This window comes from Nerophis ophidion, linkage group LG09 (genome assembly GCF_033978795.1).
Source record: "Nerophis ophidion isolate RoL-2023_Sa linkage group LG09, RoL_Noph_v1.0, whole genome shotgun sequence".
In the NCBI taxonomy this organism is placed as follows: Eukaryota; Metazoa; Chordata; class Actinopteri; order Syngnathiformes; family Syngnathidae; genus Nerophis; species Nerophis ophidion.
The window spans coordinates 21,213,231-21,234,501 of record NC_084619.1 but is presented as its reverse complement, the minus strand read 5'-3'; the positions used below and the strand labels follow the sequence as shown (position 1 = coordinate 21,234,501).

Here is a 21,271-nt window from a genome sequence, read left to right as displayed (position 1 = left end):
ATTGACCTCACATGTCTGGACATGCCAGTCTTTGTTTTTTTTGTACTGGATAACAAGGTAAAATAAGAATCCCCTAAAGCTCACATGATTGGGAGAGGAGCTGGCTGTCAATGTGTTCAGTTTTGGCTCTAATTATTGCTTGATATTCTTATTTTTATAACTGGGTCGAAACCAACCCTAACAACACCAGAGCATTTTATAATTTAGTGAAAAGCCAAACACATGTTTTGTTTTGTTGAAATAGAGGTTCCTGACAAAGTCAAAAAGCCTTGATGCAAAAAAATAAATTTATATGGTTATTTTATGCATTTAAAAACTAAAACGGGTCGGTGCAGACCCTAACACAAGACGAAGGTTAATAATGATTCATTAAGAGCCAATATGTTACTAATTTGCATGTCAATAAGCAACAAATTAAAGGTGAATATGTTCCCCATACTAAAGTGTTACCAAGAAAAACATGTGTTCTTGTTGCTCATAAGGATTGTGAATTATAGTCAAAATGTTAAAAAAAAAAAAAAGTGCTATTCCATTTTAAGTTTGGGCACTTTTAAATTGAAACAACACTGTATTTTTCTATTATTTTTCAAAAATTCCTAAAATGTTTTGTTGAATGTTACTGATAACCAAACACATTCTAAAGGCATTTCGACCGTTTATTGCAAAAGCCAAACTCTTATTTTGACATGACATATTTTGCTCTATGTGAATCCCTCTATTCATGGAAGAAACACTTCAAAAATATATGTTCTGTTTTTTTGTTTTTTTTCCTGAGTAGCGAGGCCAACGCACACGTCTATCAGATTTACTGAGGTTTAGACTTTGCTATGGAAGCATCACCTGAGTTGGCGAGCAGCCCCGCGGTGTTTACTATATTTGGCATCAGGGTGGTATTAGTGTGATTAGTGGGTGTCACAAGGTACAATAAAATGTGAACCTTGCGCCAGAAATCAATGTCTTGCCGAATGTGTTTGTCTGGGTTGCTAAGGTTTCTGGGAACAAGGCGGAGGAGAGGAGAGGAATGACGACCAGCATGTGGAAATAAATAACTCTGAGTAGGCCAGCGCTCATGAGCCACTCCAAGAGCATTGCTCACCAACACGTGTAAAAAGTGAGCTTTTGGTTATTCTAAATGCCTTTTTACCAATTGGCTTTAATAGAAAGGGTGGATGAGAGAACATGTGGAAAGAATGTGTTCGAGTTCCATTCTTTCCACGAGATGCGAGATCCATCATGTAACAGAGTGGTCCCCAACCGCCGGTTCTAAGACCGGTACCGGTCTGTAACGCATTTGCTACCGGGCTGGAGAGAAACATTAAATTATTTATAAAGGACTGCATTTTCTCCAACTTAGCTTTGGCCTGTCCCACCAGACCTGGGGTGTCAAACTTTTTTTCATTGAGGACCACATCGCAGTCATGGCTGCCATTAGAGGGCCGCTTGTAACAGTAAATAATTAACAAATTTGCCTATGAATTAAAATATATTTTTTTAAAATTCCGTAAAGAGTAAAAAAAAAATTGCCAATTTTAACACTGTTTTTTACAGAAAGAAACTGGCAGCTTAGTTTACATAAAAATATTGTACTGTAAAATATACTGTGTTTTTTATTATTATAATTATTATTATTATTATTACAACATATTACTGTACATAGAAATACAGTACCACTGTTTAATTTTATTTTGGCAACTTAGATCCCATTTTTTTTTTGCCATAATAAAATGTGGTACTATAAAATCATCAACCGTGGATTTTTCAGTAAAAAAAAAAACAAAACAAAAAAACTGACATCTCAGTCGACAATTTTACTGTAAAAAAACAAATATTGGTCATTTTTTTCCAACTTACAGTAAAATGCTGTAAAAAAAAATACAGTACAATCTATTGGTCATTTTTATAGTGTACAATTTGATGGATAACTTGCTTCGAAATCATAAGTTAAGCAGAGATTTAGGTATTTATTGATTTTGACCAACAAAGTTAGATAATATAATATTTCTTGTAATATTGGACAAATACTTTTTTTCCCTGTCAAATTAGAAAAAAAAATGTTATACATTTAGTAAGAAAATAAGAAAGTAGAGAAAGAAAATATAAGGTATTTTATTGAAACATATTATTTTCAGGGTTTTGCGGGCCATATAAAATGACGTGCATGGCCAGATCTGGCCCGCGGACCTTGAGTTTGACACAGGTTCACTAGACACACCAATGAGCTTGTACAAACTCTGTTTCCATATGAGTTGGGAAATTGTGTTAGATGTAAATATAAACAGAATACAATGATTTGCAAATCCTTTTCAACCCATATTTAAATGAATGCACTGCAAATAATAATTAACTTAGAATTTCATGGCTGCAACACATGCCAAAGTAGTTGGGAAAGGACATGTTCACCAATGTGTTACATCACCTTTTTTTTTTTTTAACAACATTCATTAAATGTTTAGGAACTGAGGAAACTAATTGTTGAAGCTTTGAAAGTGGAATTCTTTCCCATTCTTGTTTTATGTAGAGCTTCAGTCGTTCAACAGTCCGGGGTCTCCGCTGTCGTATTTTACGCTTCATAATGCGCCACACATTTTCGATGGGAGACAAGTCTGGACTGTAGGGGGGCCCGGAAAGTACCCGCACTCTTTTTTTACGAAGCCACGCTGTTGTAACACTTGTCTTGCTGAAATAAGCAGGGGCGTCCACGATAACATTGCTTGGATGACAACATACAGTATATTGTTCCAAAACCTGTATGGACCTTTCAGCATTAATGGTGCCTTCACAGATATGTAAGTTACCCATGCCTTGGGCACTAATACACCCCCATACCATCACAGATGCTGGCTTTTGAACTTGGCGCCTATAACAATCCGAATGGTTATTTTCCTCTTTGTTCTGAAAGACATCACGTCCTCTGTTTCCAAATATAATTTGAAATGTGGACTCGTCACAACACAGAACACCTTTCCATTTTGCATCAGTCCATCTTAGGTGAGCTCGAGCCTAGCCAAGCCGGCGGCGTTTCAGGATATTGTTAATAAATGGCTTTGGCTTTGCATAGTAGAGTTTTAACTTGCACTTACAGATGTAGCGACCAACTGTAGTTACTGAAACTGGTTTTATGAAGTGTTCCTGAGCCCATATGGTGATATCCTTTTTTCACACTGATGTCAGTTTTTGATGCAGTACCGCCTGAGGGATCAAAAGTCCATAATATCATCGCTTACATGCAGTGATTTCTCCAAGTTCTCTGATTTTTTTGATGATTTTACGGACCATAGAGGGTAAAATCCCTAAGTTCCTTGCAATAGCTTGTTGAGAAATGTTGTTTTAAAACTGTTTCGACAATTTGCTTACAAAGTGGTGGCCCTCACCTCATCCGTGTTTGTGAATTACTTAACATTTCATGGAAGCTGCTTTTATACCCAATCATGGCACCCACCTCTTCCTAATTAGCCTGCACACATGTGGGATGTTCTGTACAAGTGTTTGATGAGCATTCTCTAACTTTATCAGTATTTATTGCCACCTTTCCCAACTTCTTTGTCACGTGTTGCTGGCATCAAATTCTAAAGTTACAACAAAAAAAAAAGGTTTATCAGTTTGAACATCAAATATGTTGTCTTTGTACCACATTCAACTGAATATGGGTTGAAAATGATTTGCAAATCATTGTATTCCGTTTATATTTACATCTAACACAATTTCCCAACTCATATGGAAACGGGGTTTGTACAAAAAAACTCCTCATGGGATGTTGCCATTTGTTATATTTGTTATAACTTTGTGACATGATACAATGCACATTAATGAACATATCAGACAGAAAAGTGACAAATTGTAGCCAAAGGCTGATTTCCATCTGCATCTCATTGCAAAGAAACACTAATTCAGCGTTGTAGTGAGTTGTATTTTGCATGCACTTATTCTTGCTGTATTTATCTGGCACAAGTGAAAATAATGGTGCCCATGCTGCAAAAAAGGTTGGGGACAACAGATGTAAGATATCCACTCTGGTCAAGTAGGGCACAGAAGGAAAGGTTGCATATCAACTTCTAAATTCTTTATGTCCTTGTGATACTTAACCCCTGCTGTTGGTGTAAATAAATCATGTGCACGTCTTTTAACAAAACACCCTTAGTGGGGCTGCTCACCTCTTGACATTTCTAAAAATGAAATTCAGGGCATTAATACTGAGTGCGGCGGAGTGGATTGAAGCTGGTGGGCTGTTTGTGTATCGTTGGTGATGCAGTGGTGAAGTATGTTGTCGGGCCCTCATTCGCAATGAAAAGGAAGGTTAAGTACACTTAAAGTTGGCATGGAACCTCGGTACAATGCTGCCACCTGCTGTTTGTAACACATGAGGGAGGAGAATTGCAGGGGCGGTGTGGGGGGGGGGGGGGGGATTTGGTTTGCATAGTGAAGAGACACCCTTCCAATGCTTCTAGAATTGGAGCCGTTTATGAATCACAGGATGTTTTGTCATCCTGCGTGATGTATGCTCCTTTCAATAAACGCAACATGAATGACCAAACAACACGCAGGGAATTCTGAAATGTTTGGGATCACTTTATACAACTGTGACAGCCATTAGGGAATTTTCAACTCCGAGTGCGACCTTTGCCATTCCCACTAAAGTATTCCTTTGCCCCTCTCTTGAAATGTCAGTTATGATTAGCAGAAAAGGATTGTCATTGACTGCACGTCGCCAGCATTCTGCATGACGACCCAAACAGAGGCACTTCAAACGAACGTGCAGAACTGCTCGAACTGGACTTGTTGTGTATTTAATAGAGCCTGACAATTTTTTATTGTTCTGGGTGCAGGACAAAATAGCACGGATATGGAAAATGTTTTCTTTGTGCAGCTTGTTAAAAAAAAAAGTAATTATAGAGGCTGCACAATAGCTATTGTGTGGAGCATGCTCTGTTATTGGTGTCATGGCTTGCTTTTACACGCTTTGTCCCAAATGTCATCTGTACGGGCGTGTGTGTATGAGTAGAAGCATGAGTGTGTGTGTCATTTATTATGTAAATAGGTCTTAATTGTCCAACCTGCGGTCAGTAATTAGGGAGGAAGTAGGGCTGTGAGTCTTTGGGTGTCCCACGATTCGATTCAATATCGATTCTTGGGGTCAAGATTCGATAATAGATCGATTTTTTTCCATTCGATTCGATTCTCGATTCAAAAACGATATTTTTCCGATTCAAAACAATTCTGTATTCATTCAATACATAGGATTTCAGTGGGATCTACCCCAGTCTGCTGACATGCTAGCAGAGTAGTAGATTAAAAAAAAAAAAAGCTTGTATAATTGTAAAGGACAATGTTTTATCAACTGATTGCAATAATGTACATTTGTTTTAACTATTAAATGAACCAAACATATGACTTATTTTATCTTTGTGAAAACATTGGACACAAGCTTATGTGTCAAGCTTATGAGATGTGATGCAAGTGTAAGCCACTGTGACACTATTGTTCTTTTTTTTTATTTTTATAAATGTCTAATGATAATGTCAATGAGGGATTTTTAATCACTGCTATGCTGAAATTATAACTAATATTGATACTGTTGTTGATAATATTTATTTTTGTTTCACTACTTTTGTTTTTTTCTGTGTCGTGTTTGTGTCTTCTCAATTGCTCTGCACCCAAGTTGGACAGGTCTGAAGGGAGAGGCCTGACAAAGTGCAATCCACTACTCTAGGTTGGGGTTGGACACATAGTTAATGACCCATTTCAATGGAGAAAGCATCGTTATTATAAGCACAGAAAAAAAAAGTGCTGGAGCATGATGTGTACACATGATGCCCCCTTCACATTTCTGACTGCCCCCTCATATAAGCATGCCTAGAACCGCCCCTGAGACTGACCCTGAAAAACATAAATGAGACATTTGGAATTTTAAATTGCTACGGTGGTACAGGTGTTAGTGCATTTACCTCACAATACCAAGGTCCTGGGTTTGATCCTGGGCTCGGGATCTCTCTGTGTGGAGTTTGCATGTTCTCCCCGTGACCGCGTAAGTTCCCTCCGGGTACTCCGGCTTCCTCCCACCTCCAAAGACATGCACCTGGGGATAGGTTGATTGGCAACACTAAATGGGCCCTAGTGTGTGAATGTGAGTGTGAATGTTGTCTGTCTATCTGTGTTGGCCCTGTGATGAGGTGACAACTTGTCCAGGGTGTACACCGCCTTCCACCCAAAGCAGCTGAGATAGGCTCCAGCATCCCCCGCGACCCCGATCGGGACAAGCGGTAGGAAATGGATGGATGGATTGCAAGAAAATGTTGTGGAAATCAACATATTTTTGTTTGTCCATTTAAAAGCATACATTATTCATTGTGCAAATGGATTTTTGGGTTTTGGGTTGCATTTGTGATATGCTTCATGAACAGCCAAGTCACGAAAAAAAAAAAACCTGCATTTACAAAACCACACAAGGACGCTGTAATTTGCATGTTGAGCCAGTAGCACACCATGCGAACCATCTGCCTGACCTCCTGGACCTGTCCTAAGTAATACTCGCCGTATATGCGAGTTGATATTTTTGGTTTCGGGAGTCTGGTTAGAGTAAATGCACACTTTGATCGAGAATAATTTTTTATTGTATCCTCAACAGACCTGTGCTCATTCATTTATGATTAGGGATGTCAGATACTGTAATGGCTTTTTTTGCCGATATCCGCTATTCCAATATTGTCTATCTCTTAATTACCGATATCGGTATGAACCTATTCCGATATATACAGTTGTGGAATTAACACATTAATATGCCTAATTTTGTTGTGATGCCCCGCTAGATGCATTAAACAATGTAACAAGGTTTTCCAAAATAAATCAACTGAAGTTATGGAAAAAAATGCCAACACGGCACTGCCATATTTATTATTGAAGTCACAAAGTGCATTATTTTTTTTAACATGCCTCAAAACAGCAGCTTGGAATTTGGGACATGCTCTCACTGACAAAAGCATGAGGTGGGAGGGATCAGGGGGGGCATGGTTGAGGTGGAGGGATACAGGGTAGCGAGGGTGTATAATGTAGCGTCTTGGAAGAGTTAGTGCTGCAAAGGGTTCTGGGTAGTTGTTCTGTTGTGTTTATGTCGTGTTACGGTGTGGATAGTCTCCCAAAATGTGTTTGTCATTCTTTTTTGGTGTGGGTTCACAGTGTGGCGCATATCTGTAACAGTATTAAAGTTTTTTTACACGGCCACCCTCAGTGTGACCTGTATTGCTGTTGACCAAGTATGCATTGCATTCACTTGTGTGTGTGAAAAGCCGTAGGTATTATGTGACTGGGCCGGCACGCAGAGGCAGTGCCTGCAAGTTTTATTGGCGCTCTGTACTTCACCCTACGTCTGTGTAGACAGCGGTGTCTTAAAAAGTCATACATTTTACTTTTTGAAACCGATACCGATAATTTTGAAACCGATAATTTCAGAAAATACATTTTAAAGCATTTATCGGCGTTTAATATCGGCAGTCTGATATTATCAGATATCTGTATTTATGATTAAATGTGACACACTGACACATGCACATGGCCTCGGTTTTAGAAGTGTTTTTTTACAATGTATTTTTTTTTTTTTTTTTTTTTTAAATATCCACTTTTGAGTCTCATTCACATACGTTTGATCAAGCGGTCCAATGTGTACAGTTGCTAAAGCAAAAGTCCACACACATACAATATATTTATATTCTCGCTGCTGTGTTGGGTAGTGTTGGATCCGCTTTGGACTGGACTCTCGCGACTGTGTTGGATCCAATATGGATTTAACTTTCACAGTATCATGTTAGACCCGCTCGACATCCATTGCTTTCGTCCTCTCCAAGGTTCTCATAGTCGTCATTGTCACCGACGTCCCACTGGGTGTGAGTTTTCCTTGCCCTTATGTGGGCCTACCGAAAATGTGGTAGTGGTTTGTGTTGTGGTTTGTGCAGCCCTTTGAGACACTAGTGATTTAGGGCTATGTAAGTAAACATTGATTGATTGATTGATATTCTAAAAATGTTTTTTATTTTATTTGACACATGAAATTTACAACAACTTTTGTGTGTGCATGTTGGCCAATCAGAGGCCTCAGGTTAGGTTTTCTGATGCCTTTGTCAATATTGTGGTTTATTATAAGTTGATTTATGTGTGCATTATGTTTAAGTTTAGCACTCGTCTACACACAGCCTGGGAGACATTGCCTTAATTTTACAGTAAGTGCCTATCAGCGCATCTAAGGCAATGACCTATATTGACTTATTCTATTCAAATTATACTGCTAAATGTAATTTGATTGAGAAAAAATGCGATTGATGCCTACAGTTCAAAGGACACAAGCTATAATGTTCCATTTCTAACCACACCAAAGTTTTGGAAGGCCAAAACAAAACAAAACAAACATGTGTTTGTAAAAAATATCCGTGTATGTGTGGACACACAAGAGTAACGTTTAATAATATTCTACTTCTTCCATACTCCTTTATTGAATTGTATAAGTGCAAACATGTGATATACAACAATGAGTCAGTGAGTGTGTGGCACACTCAATTGCAGTATTGACACTGTACTGATGCTGCGTTGGTGGTTCATAATAGCGACGTCTGCTGGATTAAAAAAGTAACTACATTTGACCTGCGAACAAAATCAATATCAATTTCCCCAAAAAATAGATGTGCAGAAAGTAGGGGTTTGTCGGTGAAACCTGGTTCCATAATGGCATCAGTGTTGATTTACACAGTAGCAGCCAGACCGAAAAAAAAAAAAAAGCTATCAGCACCTTATTTTAGTTTAAAGTGAATGCAGACTCCACCTGCATTATAAGTGCTCGACAGCCAGAATGTTGCATTAACGTGTTGTAAGTAATGTAGCGTCCAGACAGAAGAACGCGCTCTGATGCTTTTTTTAAGCTGTATTGTTGAAGGAACAAGCGGTAAAAAATGGATGGATAGATGTTGACCTTAACACACCAGCAGCAGCCCCCATGACACCATTAGCTCTGCACTAGCCCAGATAGTAGCCACAAAAACAACAACACAGAACTTCTTCATTACACACCATTTAAGTTTACGACAAGGAAGGTTGTGTTCAGGAAAACCCGAAATTTTGAGCATCAAACATTACAACTGACGAAAGTAGATTTTTGCACGTTCTTGCAATGATTGTGACATTTTATTTGTTGTATTTTTTATTTTTGAATGTATTACTTGGTTATCATTTTATTTATATGACTACAGTAGTTAAATCAGTAATTTGTTCAACTTGAACTTCACAAAATTGTGTGAAAATAAAAAGGCGTTGTTTTTTTTTTGTTGTTTCTTTTTTTGAGAAAATTGTGCATGTTCAAGTATTGTTTTGAAAACCATTTAAACTGTTTTTCATGTGCTAATTTGGTACTAGTATTGGTTCAAATCTAAACATAACCAGCAAGGAATATGAAACGGATACATTCCTGGTCAATGAGCCACAGTAAAAAGGAAAAGAAGAACATTTACCTTAGTTGGCGCTACAAAGTCAAAATTATGCCACGCTGAAATTGTGGGGACAAGAAGGGGTAAGACAGAGAGACAACAACAACAACAATAACAACCACAACAACTAAAACAAAATAAAAGGAAAAGTGATAGCAAAGAAGCAGTTCGTAAGGTAAATATTTTTAACACCGTAATGAACATTGTTGCACTATAAATGGAGCAATACAAATACCAAAAGAAATAGCACTATTGATATGAATAAAATGTAAGTGAGTATGTATGTGAATTTGTATGTCCAATATATTTGTCGGCAGCACGCTGTCAGAGGGGTTAGTGTATGTGCCTCACAATACGAAGGTCCTGAGTCCGATCCCGAGCTCGGGGTCTTTCTGTGGAGTTTGCATGTTCTCCCCGTGACTGCGTGAGTTCTCTCCGGGTACTCCAGCTTCCTTCCACCTACAAAGACATGCACCTGGGGATAGGTTGATTGCCAACACTTAATTGTAGTGTGAATGTTGTCTGTCTTTTTTAATTTTCCTGAAGGAACTCTCCTGAAGGAATCAATAAAGTACTATCTATCTGTCTATCTGTGTTGGCCCTGTGATGAGGTGGCGACTTGTCCAGGGTGTACCCCGCCTTCCGCCCGAATGCATCTGAGATAGGCTCCAGCACCCCTCGCGACCCTGAAAAGGACAAGTGGTAGAAAAATGGACGGATGGAGTATAAAATAGGAGATCACAGACACGCTGACACACAAGATTACGACCCCAGCAGCTGGCCGACTTGCAGCACTGCGAAATACTCTGCAGCGGACCAACTTTTTTAATTTTATCGGACACGTTAGGTTAATTTGCACAAAGTATCGGTATCGCCAATACCAGCCTGAATTTTATTTGGTACCGTATCAGAAAGACGATTAGTGGCATCGCACATCACTACCATCTAGCCCAGGGGTGTCAAACTCAAACACAGAGTGGGCCAAAATTTTAAACTGAAAAAATACGCGGGCCAAGGTTGAGCAAATTAACCTTTTAATAGGTTAATTTTAACAAGTTTTGCATTGAATAATGAACAAGCAAGGCTTATATAACTTTACAGTGACATGTAAAATTGAGTTTTAAATAATAATCATTAAAAAATATCAATGGAATATCAAATAAAATTTAAATAAAAATTGAATGCCTCTTTTCTATTTGCAGCCTTCCGAGGTAAATATCAAAATGAACTTTTTCCACAGGCTAATACATTTGAAAATAAAATAACAAACAATAAATCAACCATTCAGGCCTTTTTACTGCTCAGTTTGCGACACACTGATCTAATGTGATGTCCCCAAGCCAGATACCTGGCATCTTTTCTTGGATGCTAGTTCATTAGAGTCATGGCTCACGCTTTGAACTGAGGCAACCTGAGGTGGGCGGGGTTTGGTGGTAGCGGTGGTGTATATCGTAGCGTCCCGGAAGAGTTAGTGCTGAAAGGGGTTCTGGGTATTTGTTCTGTTGTGTTTATGTTGTGTTACGGTGCGGATGTTCTCCCGAAATGTACTAGCCATTCTTGTTTGGTGTGGGTTCACAGTGTGGCGCATATCTGTAAATGTGTTAAAGTTGTTTATACGGCCACCCTCAGTGTGACCTGTATGGTTGTTGACAAAGTATGCATTGCATTCCCTTGTAAGACGCATATATTATGTGACTGAGCCGTCAAGCTGTTTTTATGTAGGAAAAGCGGACGTAACAAAGAGTTGTAGAGGAGGTTTAAAGCAGAGCCTTTAAGGCACGCCCCCAATATTGTTGTCTGGGTGGAAATCAGGAGAAATTCAGGAGAATGGTTGCCCTGGGAAATTTTCTGCAGGGGCACTGAAATTTGTGAGTCTCCCAGGAAAATCGGGAGGGTTGGCAAGTATGAGTATTAGTGGTGAATGCAGTGTTTTAGCAACACCGCCACTGTATAATACTGACGGGCCAGCTCTAATGTTAATTTGATAATGCCTCAAGGGCCAGAGTTTGACACCCATGATCTAGACGGTTTTCAATACACGCTGTCACTACATAGCCGAAAAAGCACTTTCTGATAAACATTGTTTGGCACCTCACAGTCACACAACAGGCAGCGTTATCTTTTTTTCTTAAAGTGACACACACATCGAGGAACTCCTCGTGTATCATTGGGCATCGATGCTTCAGTTTGTTTTGCCGCATCACTAATGTTTTGTAAACCATTACCAACCCCTTAAGACGTTGTCGTTGCAACAGGAATTTTGTGTCTGTATTGCCAACTCTCCAAACGTGAATCATTAATCCATAAAGTGTTGCGATCTTTTGTACGTTTGGTTTATCACGGTTTGTGATGAACTTTTCTCTTTCCTTCTAGGAAAGGAGGAAGCAGGTGATGAAGACGAAGATGACAATGGTAATGTCACTTTACGGCTCATTAACATGCTCACTGCCCCTAGACTCCGCCAGTGCTTCTTTGATGTCATTCGTCATCCAAAATTGAATATACTATTTGCTCCATGACAGCCTTTCCATCCCACATGCGAGAACTGCAGCAACAAAAAAAAGTTCTCTTATCACAAACGCTTGAAACAAAGAAATCCCTCAATTATGTATGGCTTTGGAAGTGACATTCTTTTCCCCTTCTTTTTGTCACCTAATTTATGCATGCTTTGTGGTTCCATTGCTCTCACACTGCAGTACAAAGACAAAGCGACATAAAGAGATGGAATGAAAAAGCGGTTTGAGGTTTTATCGAAAGCAGAGGTTGACTCCAGGCACAAATATTTTTTTTTAACTTACTTTTCTCAATTCTTCCTGTTTTTAGATGCAGAAGGAACTGAAGACGTGGTGATGGAGAGTCAGAACCCAGGTATGGTGTACTGAAACAAAGGCATTCTTCATGAGGTTGTTTTCAAGCACAACAGATTCAGTGTTGGAGCTAGGAATTTTCAAATTGGGGTCCTAGGAACCCCATCAAGTCAGAAAAATGGGGTCCCACAGTACATTTTTGGGGTCCCACTTTTTGTAACCGTTTTGAAAACAAATTAGAAATGTATGCATTATCCTTTTATAGCTCACATTCTATATTGTGTTTTGGAAAAAGGCTGTCATAAACATTACTTAATTCATTAAAAAAAAAAAAAAAATAATAATATATATATATATATATATATATATACATATATATATATATGTATATATATATATATATATATATATGCATATGTAAATTTATTCAGTGATAAACATTCATTCACTTTCTTCTTTCCTTCATGGATCTTAAATGTTAGCGCTGCCGGTGTTTTTTTCTATATTTTTATCTAATACGTCCATCCATTTCTTCCGCTTATCCGAGGTCGGGTCGCGGGGGTAGCAGCCCAAGCAGGGAAGCCCAGACTTCCCTCTCCCCAGCCACTTCGTTTAGCTCTTCCCGGGGGATCCCGAGGCGTTACCAGGCCAGCCGGGAGACATAGTCTTCCCAACGTGTCCTGGGTCTTCCCCGTGGCCTCCTAACGGTTGGACGTGCCCTAAACACTTCCCTCGGGAGGCGTTCGGGTGGCATCCTGACCAGATGCCCGAACCACCTCATCTGGCTTATCTAATACGTTGCAGGTGCATTTATTTCAGTATAATAGTGTAAAAATGGTTTTCTTTCAGTCATGAAATTATGATAATCATGTGCCAGGGCATACATACATTATTTATTTAACTTTTAAATCTCTAGTGCGGGGGTCACCAACGCGGTGCCCGCGGGCACCAGGTAGCCCGTAAGGACCAGATGAGTAGCCCGCTGGCCTGTTCTAAAAATAGCTCAAATAGAAGCACTTACCAGTGAGCTGCCTCTATTTTTTAAATTGTATTTATTTACTAGCAAGCTGGTCTCGCTTTGCTCGACATGTTTAATTCTAAAAGAGACAAAACTCAAATACAATTTCAAACTCCAAGAAAATATTTTAAAGACTTGGTCTTCACTTGTTTGAATAAATACATTTTTTTTTTTACTTTGCTTCTTATAATTTTCAGAAAGACAATTTTAGAGAAAAAATACAACCTTAAAAATGATTCTAGGATTTTTAAACATATATACCTTTTTACCTTTTAAATTCCTTCCTCTTATTTCCTGACAATTTAAATCAATGTTCAAGTATTTTTTTTTATTGTAAAGAATAGTAAATACATTTTGATTTAATTCTTCATTTTAGCTTCTGTTTTTTCGACGAAGAAGATTTGTGAAATATTTCTTCAAACTTATGATTAAAATTAAAAAAAAATATTCTGGTAAATCTAGAAAATCTGTAGAATTAAATGTAAATTTTATTTCAAAGTCTTTTGAATTTCTTTTAAATTTTTTGTTCTGGAAAATCCAGAAGAAATAATGATAATGTCTTTGTTAGAAATATAGCTTGGTCCAATTTGTTATATATTATAACAAAGTGCAGATTGGATTTTAAACTATTTAAAACATGTCATCAAAATTCAAAAATTAATCTTAATCAGGAAAAATTACTAATGATGTTCCATAAATTATATATTAAATTTTTTCAAAAAGATTTGAATTACCTAGTGTTTCTCTTCTTTTTGTATTTTAAGGAGTCAAAATTGAAGATAAACTATGTTTCAAAATTTATATTTAATTTTTTCATGTTTTCTCCTCTTTTAAACCAATCATTAAGTGTTTTTTCATCATTTATTTTCTACAAAAAACCTTCCGTAAAAGGAAAAAAATGTAAGACGGAATGACACACAGAAATAACCTTTTTGTTTATATATATATATACATATATATATATATATATATATAGATTTTTTAATTAAAGGTAGATCGAGCAAATTGGTTATTTCTGGCAATTTTTTAAGTGTGTAACAAAATGGTAGCCCTTCGCATTAATCAGTACCCAAGAAGTAGCTCTTGGTTTCAAAAAGGTTGGTGACCACTGCTCTAGAGTCTACATCAACTTCAGATCCATCCTTCAATTCTAAATGTTTTGTTTTATTTGTAGTTTATGTTGTTTTTTTGTTTGTTTGTTTTCTGCCGTTTTTTTGTCAAACACACGTAATACGCAAACTCTTCCACAAAAAATATTTTTCAAAGTGGAATATTTGATGTGAAGTAATCGGAGCCTTGGATAGCTCAATATTTCATAAAAACATTGATTTGGATTCAATATTATGTTTTGAGCAATGACAGTTTTAAAGAAAAAAAAAACAGCTTTGTTTTATTAGTTAACATTGCAACTTTTTCTAAATTACATGTCCACCTGTAAGCTTTTGATATATATTTTTTGTTTATTTTAATAGTATTTTTAGAATGTGCCATGGGCCTTTAAAACATTGGCTGCGGGTCGTAAATGACCTCCGGGCCACATTTTTAACACCATTGCTATAGATAATAAAACATTAAATCTGATAAGTCTCTCAGTAAAAATCCGAGCCTGGCGACGCAGGCTTGTTTATCATAACGCACAGTCAGCATCTCTGCTTCAGTAAACAATGACGGTGATGACATCACTGTCAGCGATGCGAGCGACACTTTCTAACTGGTCAGCCACTTCTCCAAGAGACTCCTTTTGAAAACCCCTCGCACATTAACACCTCAAAACGCACATATTTGCCCCATGTGTTGACCTGCAAAGTATGTTTTTGTGGTGGAGGAGTCTGGCCTGGTGCTGGTTAGCTTGAAGCTAACAGCTAGCCTGTATTTACCATGAATTGATTAACGTGGACCCCGACTTAAACAAGTTGAACAACTTATTCATGTGTTACCATTTAGTTGTCAGTTGTACGGAATATGAACTGTACCGTGCAATCTACTAATAAAAGTTTCAATCAATCAATCAATCAGTCCCCATCCTCAAAAGATGTCAATCCAGCGGCAGATAAAAGTGAAGTTTCCATGGACCCACAAACACTAAAACAACTAATTTACTGGAGCGATGGCACAGGATGAAGTTAAAAAGGTTGACATTAGATTCACCTTAGTGTTTACCATGAAGTCTTACTTTTAACAGCCGGTAAAGTTGTCCGAGTGCAAAGTGAGGCAGTATTTGTGATTGATAAAACTTTTGGCGAATCAAAATTTTTAGAAATCGTACCGGAAAGTTGATTACTTTAAAGAAGACCAATAAAAATGCGTAGAAGGCAGGATCGGTTAAAAAAAATAAATAAATTGCGTCCAACTTCCAGAAATTCACGTCCTTTCTGATATCAATGCGTAAAAGGACACAAACAGTGAGATTGATACTCACGACCTGAGTTGTTATTCACATCCGGTGGTATTCGAGTCTTTGTTAGTGATCTGTTCCAAAAGTTCAGATGAGAATTGAATCACGTAAAAAAGGAAGCATTTTTCTCCAATAAGACATTTTGTAAATCTAGACACCTGTTCTAGGTCTCCAAAAATATTAACACAAAATATTTTGTAGAGAATATTTATACAATGGACCTGTCTCTTAGCTAATTGTTAAGTATTATGCTTTACGTAAGTTACAAGCAAACATTTGAGTTCAAAGCATCCAAGCCATTAGTTGGCGTAGCAAAAGTCAGACTCGTAAGATCCGACCAAAACATCTGGTCTTACTCGCTAGCCTTAGCATATAGCTAGAGATCAACATAAATTTGTTTTCCAACCATTGGATGGAAGAAAGTGAGTGTGAAGGACAGTACTGAGAAGAAGTGGATGTTATTCATTTAATTACAGAAAAAAAATTATCAAAAATATGAACGCAATTCAAGCGTATCACTGCTAGACTAACAACATACTGAAGCAGAATGAGTCTAATACCAGCCAAGAATGTTAAAATATTATCCAAATGGTGGACAATTATCCATAAGTATGGAGAAACTGCAGATGGTGCGTTTGACAGAGAAACTGTTACGTTACAGCGGGGAAGGAGAAGACGGCACAGAGGCAGGGACGTCGTTTGCTTACAGCGTGTTTATTATCACAAAGGAATGAGGTGTGTAGCTAATCCAAATATGTGTGGTGAGACTATGTGAAGTGATTATAATGTGGAGTGTTACCATGTGGTGTTGAAGGTGCAAATTCAGCGAGATCAGGATGTCAGGGAGGGCAAGGCAGTCTCGGAGGTCAGTGGGCAAGTGAGAGGTCAGGGGCAGGAGCGAGGCGTCAACGTCCGTGTTCAGGTGAGGGGTCGAAATCCAGGAAGGTAGCCAGGGAACCAGAGGGAATTTGGGGAGACGAGACACACACCTCGAAACCAGGAAACGGGGGAACGCTACGGGAGGACGACACAGGACACAAGAGGAGGAGAAACACAGAGAGAGCAAATGCACATAGGGAGAGTGCTAGAGACGTGTAGGCTTACTGTACCATACGGGGGGCTACGTTCTGGCACTGGAATGCAGGACACGCTGGCTTAAGACGGCAGGGAAGGTAGCTCCAGGAGTGGAATGCCCGTGGGCGTGTCCCGAGGCGCGCTCAGCGGATCACACAGCAGAGTGAGGGGCGGAATGTGCGGCGTAATGCGCTCACGCTGTACGTGAAACGGCTCATAGGAGATATCGTCAAAGTCACTGTCCAATGCAAATGATTAGTACATTACTTTGTAAAACTACTGTAGTTGTAAGTAGCACATTTTATTACGTTATTTTTCATACAGTGTTTCTTATCTAAAAGTTTGACTTTCTTTTTTAAAGGCTTGTCATAAATTGATATTGCGCAATTGTGTTGTCAATTGGTTTCAGTTCATTCCAGTGAGAGACGTTTATTAGTGATAGGGGTGTTTTGAGTTCAGAGCTCCGTCACGGAACCAAGTAAGGTCATAAGTAATGAGTAAACGTATGAGTTGCATATAAATGACATGGTCAAATTAACATTGAGGATAAAATGCACTTTATGTATCAATTTGGAAACATTTCAGTGTTGTTGTGTAAAATGTTAATAAGAATAGGATGAGCAGGACAGCAGCACACATGACTAGAATGGAATGAACAATAAAATGACTAAACAGTAATAGAACAGAAGTAAGGCAAGTACCGTATTTTTCGGATTATAAATCGCAGTTTTTTTCATAGTTTGGCCGGGGGTGTGACATATACTCCGGAGCGACTCATGTGTAAAATTATTAACACATTACCGTAAAATATTAAATCATATTATTTATCTCATTCATGGAAGAGACGAAGAAAATGTCAGCATAAGAATTTGGCAGGGGAGGGTCATGGCAGAAGTGCATTGTGGGTCATGGGATGCTAACTGCTATATGCTATATACCAGTGGTTCTCAAGCTTTTTTCAGTGATGTACCCCCTGTGAAAATGTTTTTAATTCAAGTATCCCATAATCAGAGCAAAGCATTTTATGTTGAAAAAAAAAGAGATAAAGAAGTAAAATACAGCACTATGTCATCTGTTTCTGATTTATTGAATTGTATAACAGTGCAAAATATTGCTCATTTGTAGTGGTCTTTCTTTTTCTTTTTCTATTTGGAAAAAAAGACATAAAATAACTAAAAACTTGGTGAAAAATAAACAAGCGATTCAATTATAAATAAAGATTTCTATCGAAGTAATCATCAACTTAAAATGCCCTCTTTGGGGATTGTAATAGAGATCTATCTGGATTCATGAACTTATTTATAAACATTTCTTCACAAAAAAAGAAATCGTTAACATCAATATTTATGGAACATGTCCACAAAAAATCTAGCTGTCAACACTGAATACTGCATTGTTGCATTTCTTTTCACAGTTTATGAACTTACATTAATTTTTTGTTGATTATTCAATAACTATATTTATAAGGGATTTTTGAAATGTTGCTATTTTTAGAATCATTTAAAAAAATCTCACGTACCCTTTGGCATACCTTCAAATACCCCAAGGGGTACACGTACCCCCATTTGAGAACCACTGCTATATACTACTGCCGTAGTAATTATAACATCATAGTGACACCCATATTACACAGAAAGCACACCAAAAAAGATATACACTATGTACAGATTACTATATTTACATTTGTGTGTTATTAAGTCTTATGGCTTCCATGAGTTGAGTTACGTGGACCTCGACTTAAACAAGTTGATAAACGTATTCGGGTGTTACCATTTAGTGGTCATTTGTACGGAATATGTACTTACTGTGCAATCTACTGATAAAAGTTTCAATCAATCAATCAAAGGCTGTCGGAAGGAAATCAACTGCGGGAGCGCTCCTTCCTGCACTGCAAAAGCAACAGTATGTTGCTGAAGGAGCTCCTCAGGGCCTCCACAGTGTCATGCAATTGGAAAGAGAGGTTGGCCAAAGTGGATTTCAGCTTCGCCCCCACCCTTCTATCAGCCACCTCCATGATGGTGTCCAGTGATCGGCAATGGACAGACTCAGCTCTCCGAATCAGTCTATCAGTTCTGTTTATATCTCTGAACATGCCACCCTCATCCCACTCCAGTTTACGGTGGCATATAAACATGGAAGAAGCCACCACACTGGCTTTTAAGGGTGTGGGAAAAAATCGATTCGAATTTGAATCGGGATTCTCACGTTGTGCAATTAATTATTTTTTTTTTTTTTCATCTATCCAACAAATCAGAACAAAGCTATACCATAACAATGCAATCCAATTCCAAAACCAAACCTGACCCAGCAACACTCAGAACTGCAATAAACAGAGCAATTGAGAAGACACAAACACGACACAGAACAAACCAAAAGTAGTGAAACAAAAATGAATATTATCAACAACAGTATCAATGTTAGTTATAATTTCAGCATAGCAGTGATTAAAAATACCTCATTTACATTATCATTAGACATTTATAAAAATAATAAAAAGAACAATAGTGTCACAGTGGCTTACACTTGCATCGCATCTCATAAGCTTGAAAACACACTGTGTCCAATACTTTCACAAAGATAAAACAGGTCATATTTTTGGTTTGTTTGATAGTTAAAATAAATTTACATTATTGCAATCAGTTGATAAAACATTGTCCTTTACAATTATAAAAGCTTTTAAAAAAAATCTACTACTCTGCTTGCATGTCAGCAGACTGGGGTGGATCCTGCTGAAATCCTATGTATTGAATGAATACAGAATCGTTTTGAATCAGAAAAATATCCTTTTTGAATCGGGAATCGCGTTGAATCGGAAAAAATCGATTTATAATCGAATCGCGACCCCAATAATCGATATTGAATCAAATCGTGGGACACCCAAAGATTCGCAGCCCTACTGGCTTTCATCATTACTTTTACCTTCAACAAAGACTCTTGTTTGTGAAAGGGAGAGCCACGCCGACGCCACCTTTGTACTGTTTTTCACCTTCTTTTTTAAAGTCCAGGCACTCACTCACTTGCTTCTGCAGTCTTTTGAACAAAAAAAAGTCTCCAACTTGTAGATTTCTTTCTGTGCACTCAATCAACAGAATTATTTGCAGGTGAACAGAGTAGTTAGACCCAAGGTACCACTGTATGGAATGTAATGACCTGTGTGTGCGGTGCTGCACCTCAAGAATACATACAAACACAACTTAATATAAATATGGTCCAACAGCCCCTGAAACTGGTTTAGGTGAGTACACATACAGTAGGTCCCGATTTAACGAACTAAAGTATTGCGTGTATTAAAACACGCGCAAACTTGGTAGCACACGCAAAGCTGATTTATTGTGCAGAAGATTGCGTCTCATAAGTGAGCAAAATGAGAAGTCCAATCCATTTAGCTTGTCTGTCTTTAATCAATATGCAGAAAATATGCTGATTATCAGAACCCCCACAATATTGGGAAGAGATAATACAAATATAATCATTTAGCACATGCACTGTGATTTATCAAGGCGAAAACTTTTCTGCGAGCCGCTGTTTTGCATTTATATTTAGCACGTCTTGAAGGGACATGTTCGATGAAAGTTGCCCATAAATGGCTGCAAGAAAGGAGGCTATCAAGCAGCTCTCTCCTGTGTATGCTTGTCAACATATATGAACTGTTAAAAATAAAAAATATAAGAAATATTGCCTATTTAGCAATATCATTTTCAAATTTTATAGCTGCTAGATGACTTAAAAGGCTGATTAAAATGACCTTATTTTTAGGACCATAAGGCGCACCGGATTATAAAGCGCACTGCAGATGAGCTGTCAGGTCTATTTTCATACAAAAGGCGCACCGGACTGTAGGGCGTATTACAGGGGTCATACATATTATTTAATATTTTTTCTAAATTGAAAACACGTCCTTGAGGTCTACATAACATGTAACGGTGGTTCTTTAGTCGAAATGTTGCATGGATTATGTTTTACAGATTATCTTCAAGCCGCTTTCTGACAGTCGCTTCCAGATGCGCCGTTTTTTGTAGGCGGTCTTATTTACGTGACTCACCTCCGGCGACGTCTTTTCTCCGTCATCTTTGTTGTAGCGGTGTAGCGTGCAAGGACGGGAGTGGAAGGAGTGTCAAAAGATGGAGCTAACTATTTTAATGACATTCAGACTTTACTTAAATCAATAACGGAGCAGCATCTGCTTATCTGTGGCTCACCAGTGCAATAACAACGCCGGAAATGTGTCCCGTGAAAAACTGTCAACCGGAATTTTCTAACAACTAAAGTTATTTGGGTAAATAATGCAGACTCACTACACCGCTATGTTTTAGCGCTTTCATGGCAAGTTTACTGACAGCTTTAAGTAAGACCTTCAGGTAAGGTAAGAAAAGGTGCTTTTGCATAATATTGCGAAACAAAACGCCAGATAATATGTCTTACTTTATACACACACCATAATAATACTTGTATATTGAAGCACAGTACAATCCATCAAGCGGTGCGGCTTCATAGCTTACCAAAGTCATACTAAAAC

At 38.0% G+C, this 21,271-nt stretch overlaps 1 protein-coding gene across 1 annotated transcript in view; it reads left to right on the top strand.

Moving 5' to 3' along the window:
- The window catches only part of macrod2 (mono-ADP ribosylhydrolase 2), a 1,231,520-nt gene that overhangs the window by 1,126,453 nt on the left and 83,796 nt on the right, over positions 1 to 21,271 (top strand). The window contains exons 11-12 of the mRNA XM_061910570.1: positions 11,835 to 11,873; positions 12,285 to 12,329. Coding sequence (XP_061766554.1) covers positions 11,835 to 11,873; positions 12,285 to 12,329 — 84 coding nt within the window. The remainder of the gene's footprint in view (positions 1 to 11,834; positions 11,874 to 12,284; positions 12,330 to 21,271) is intronic.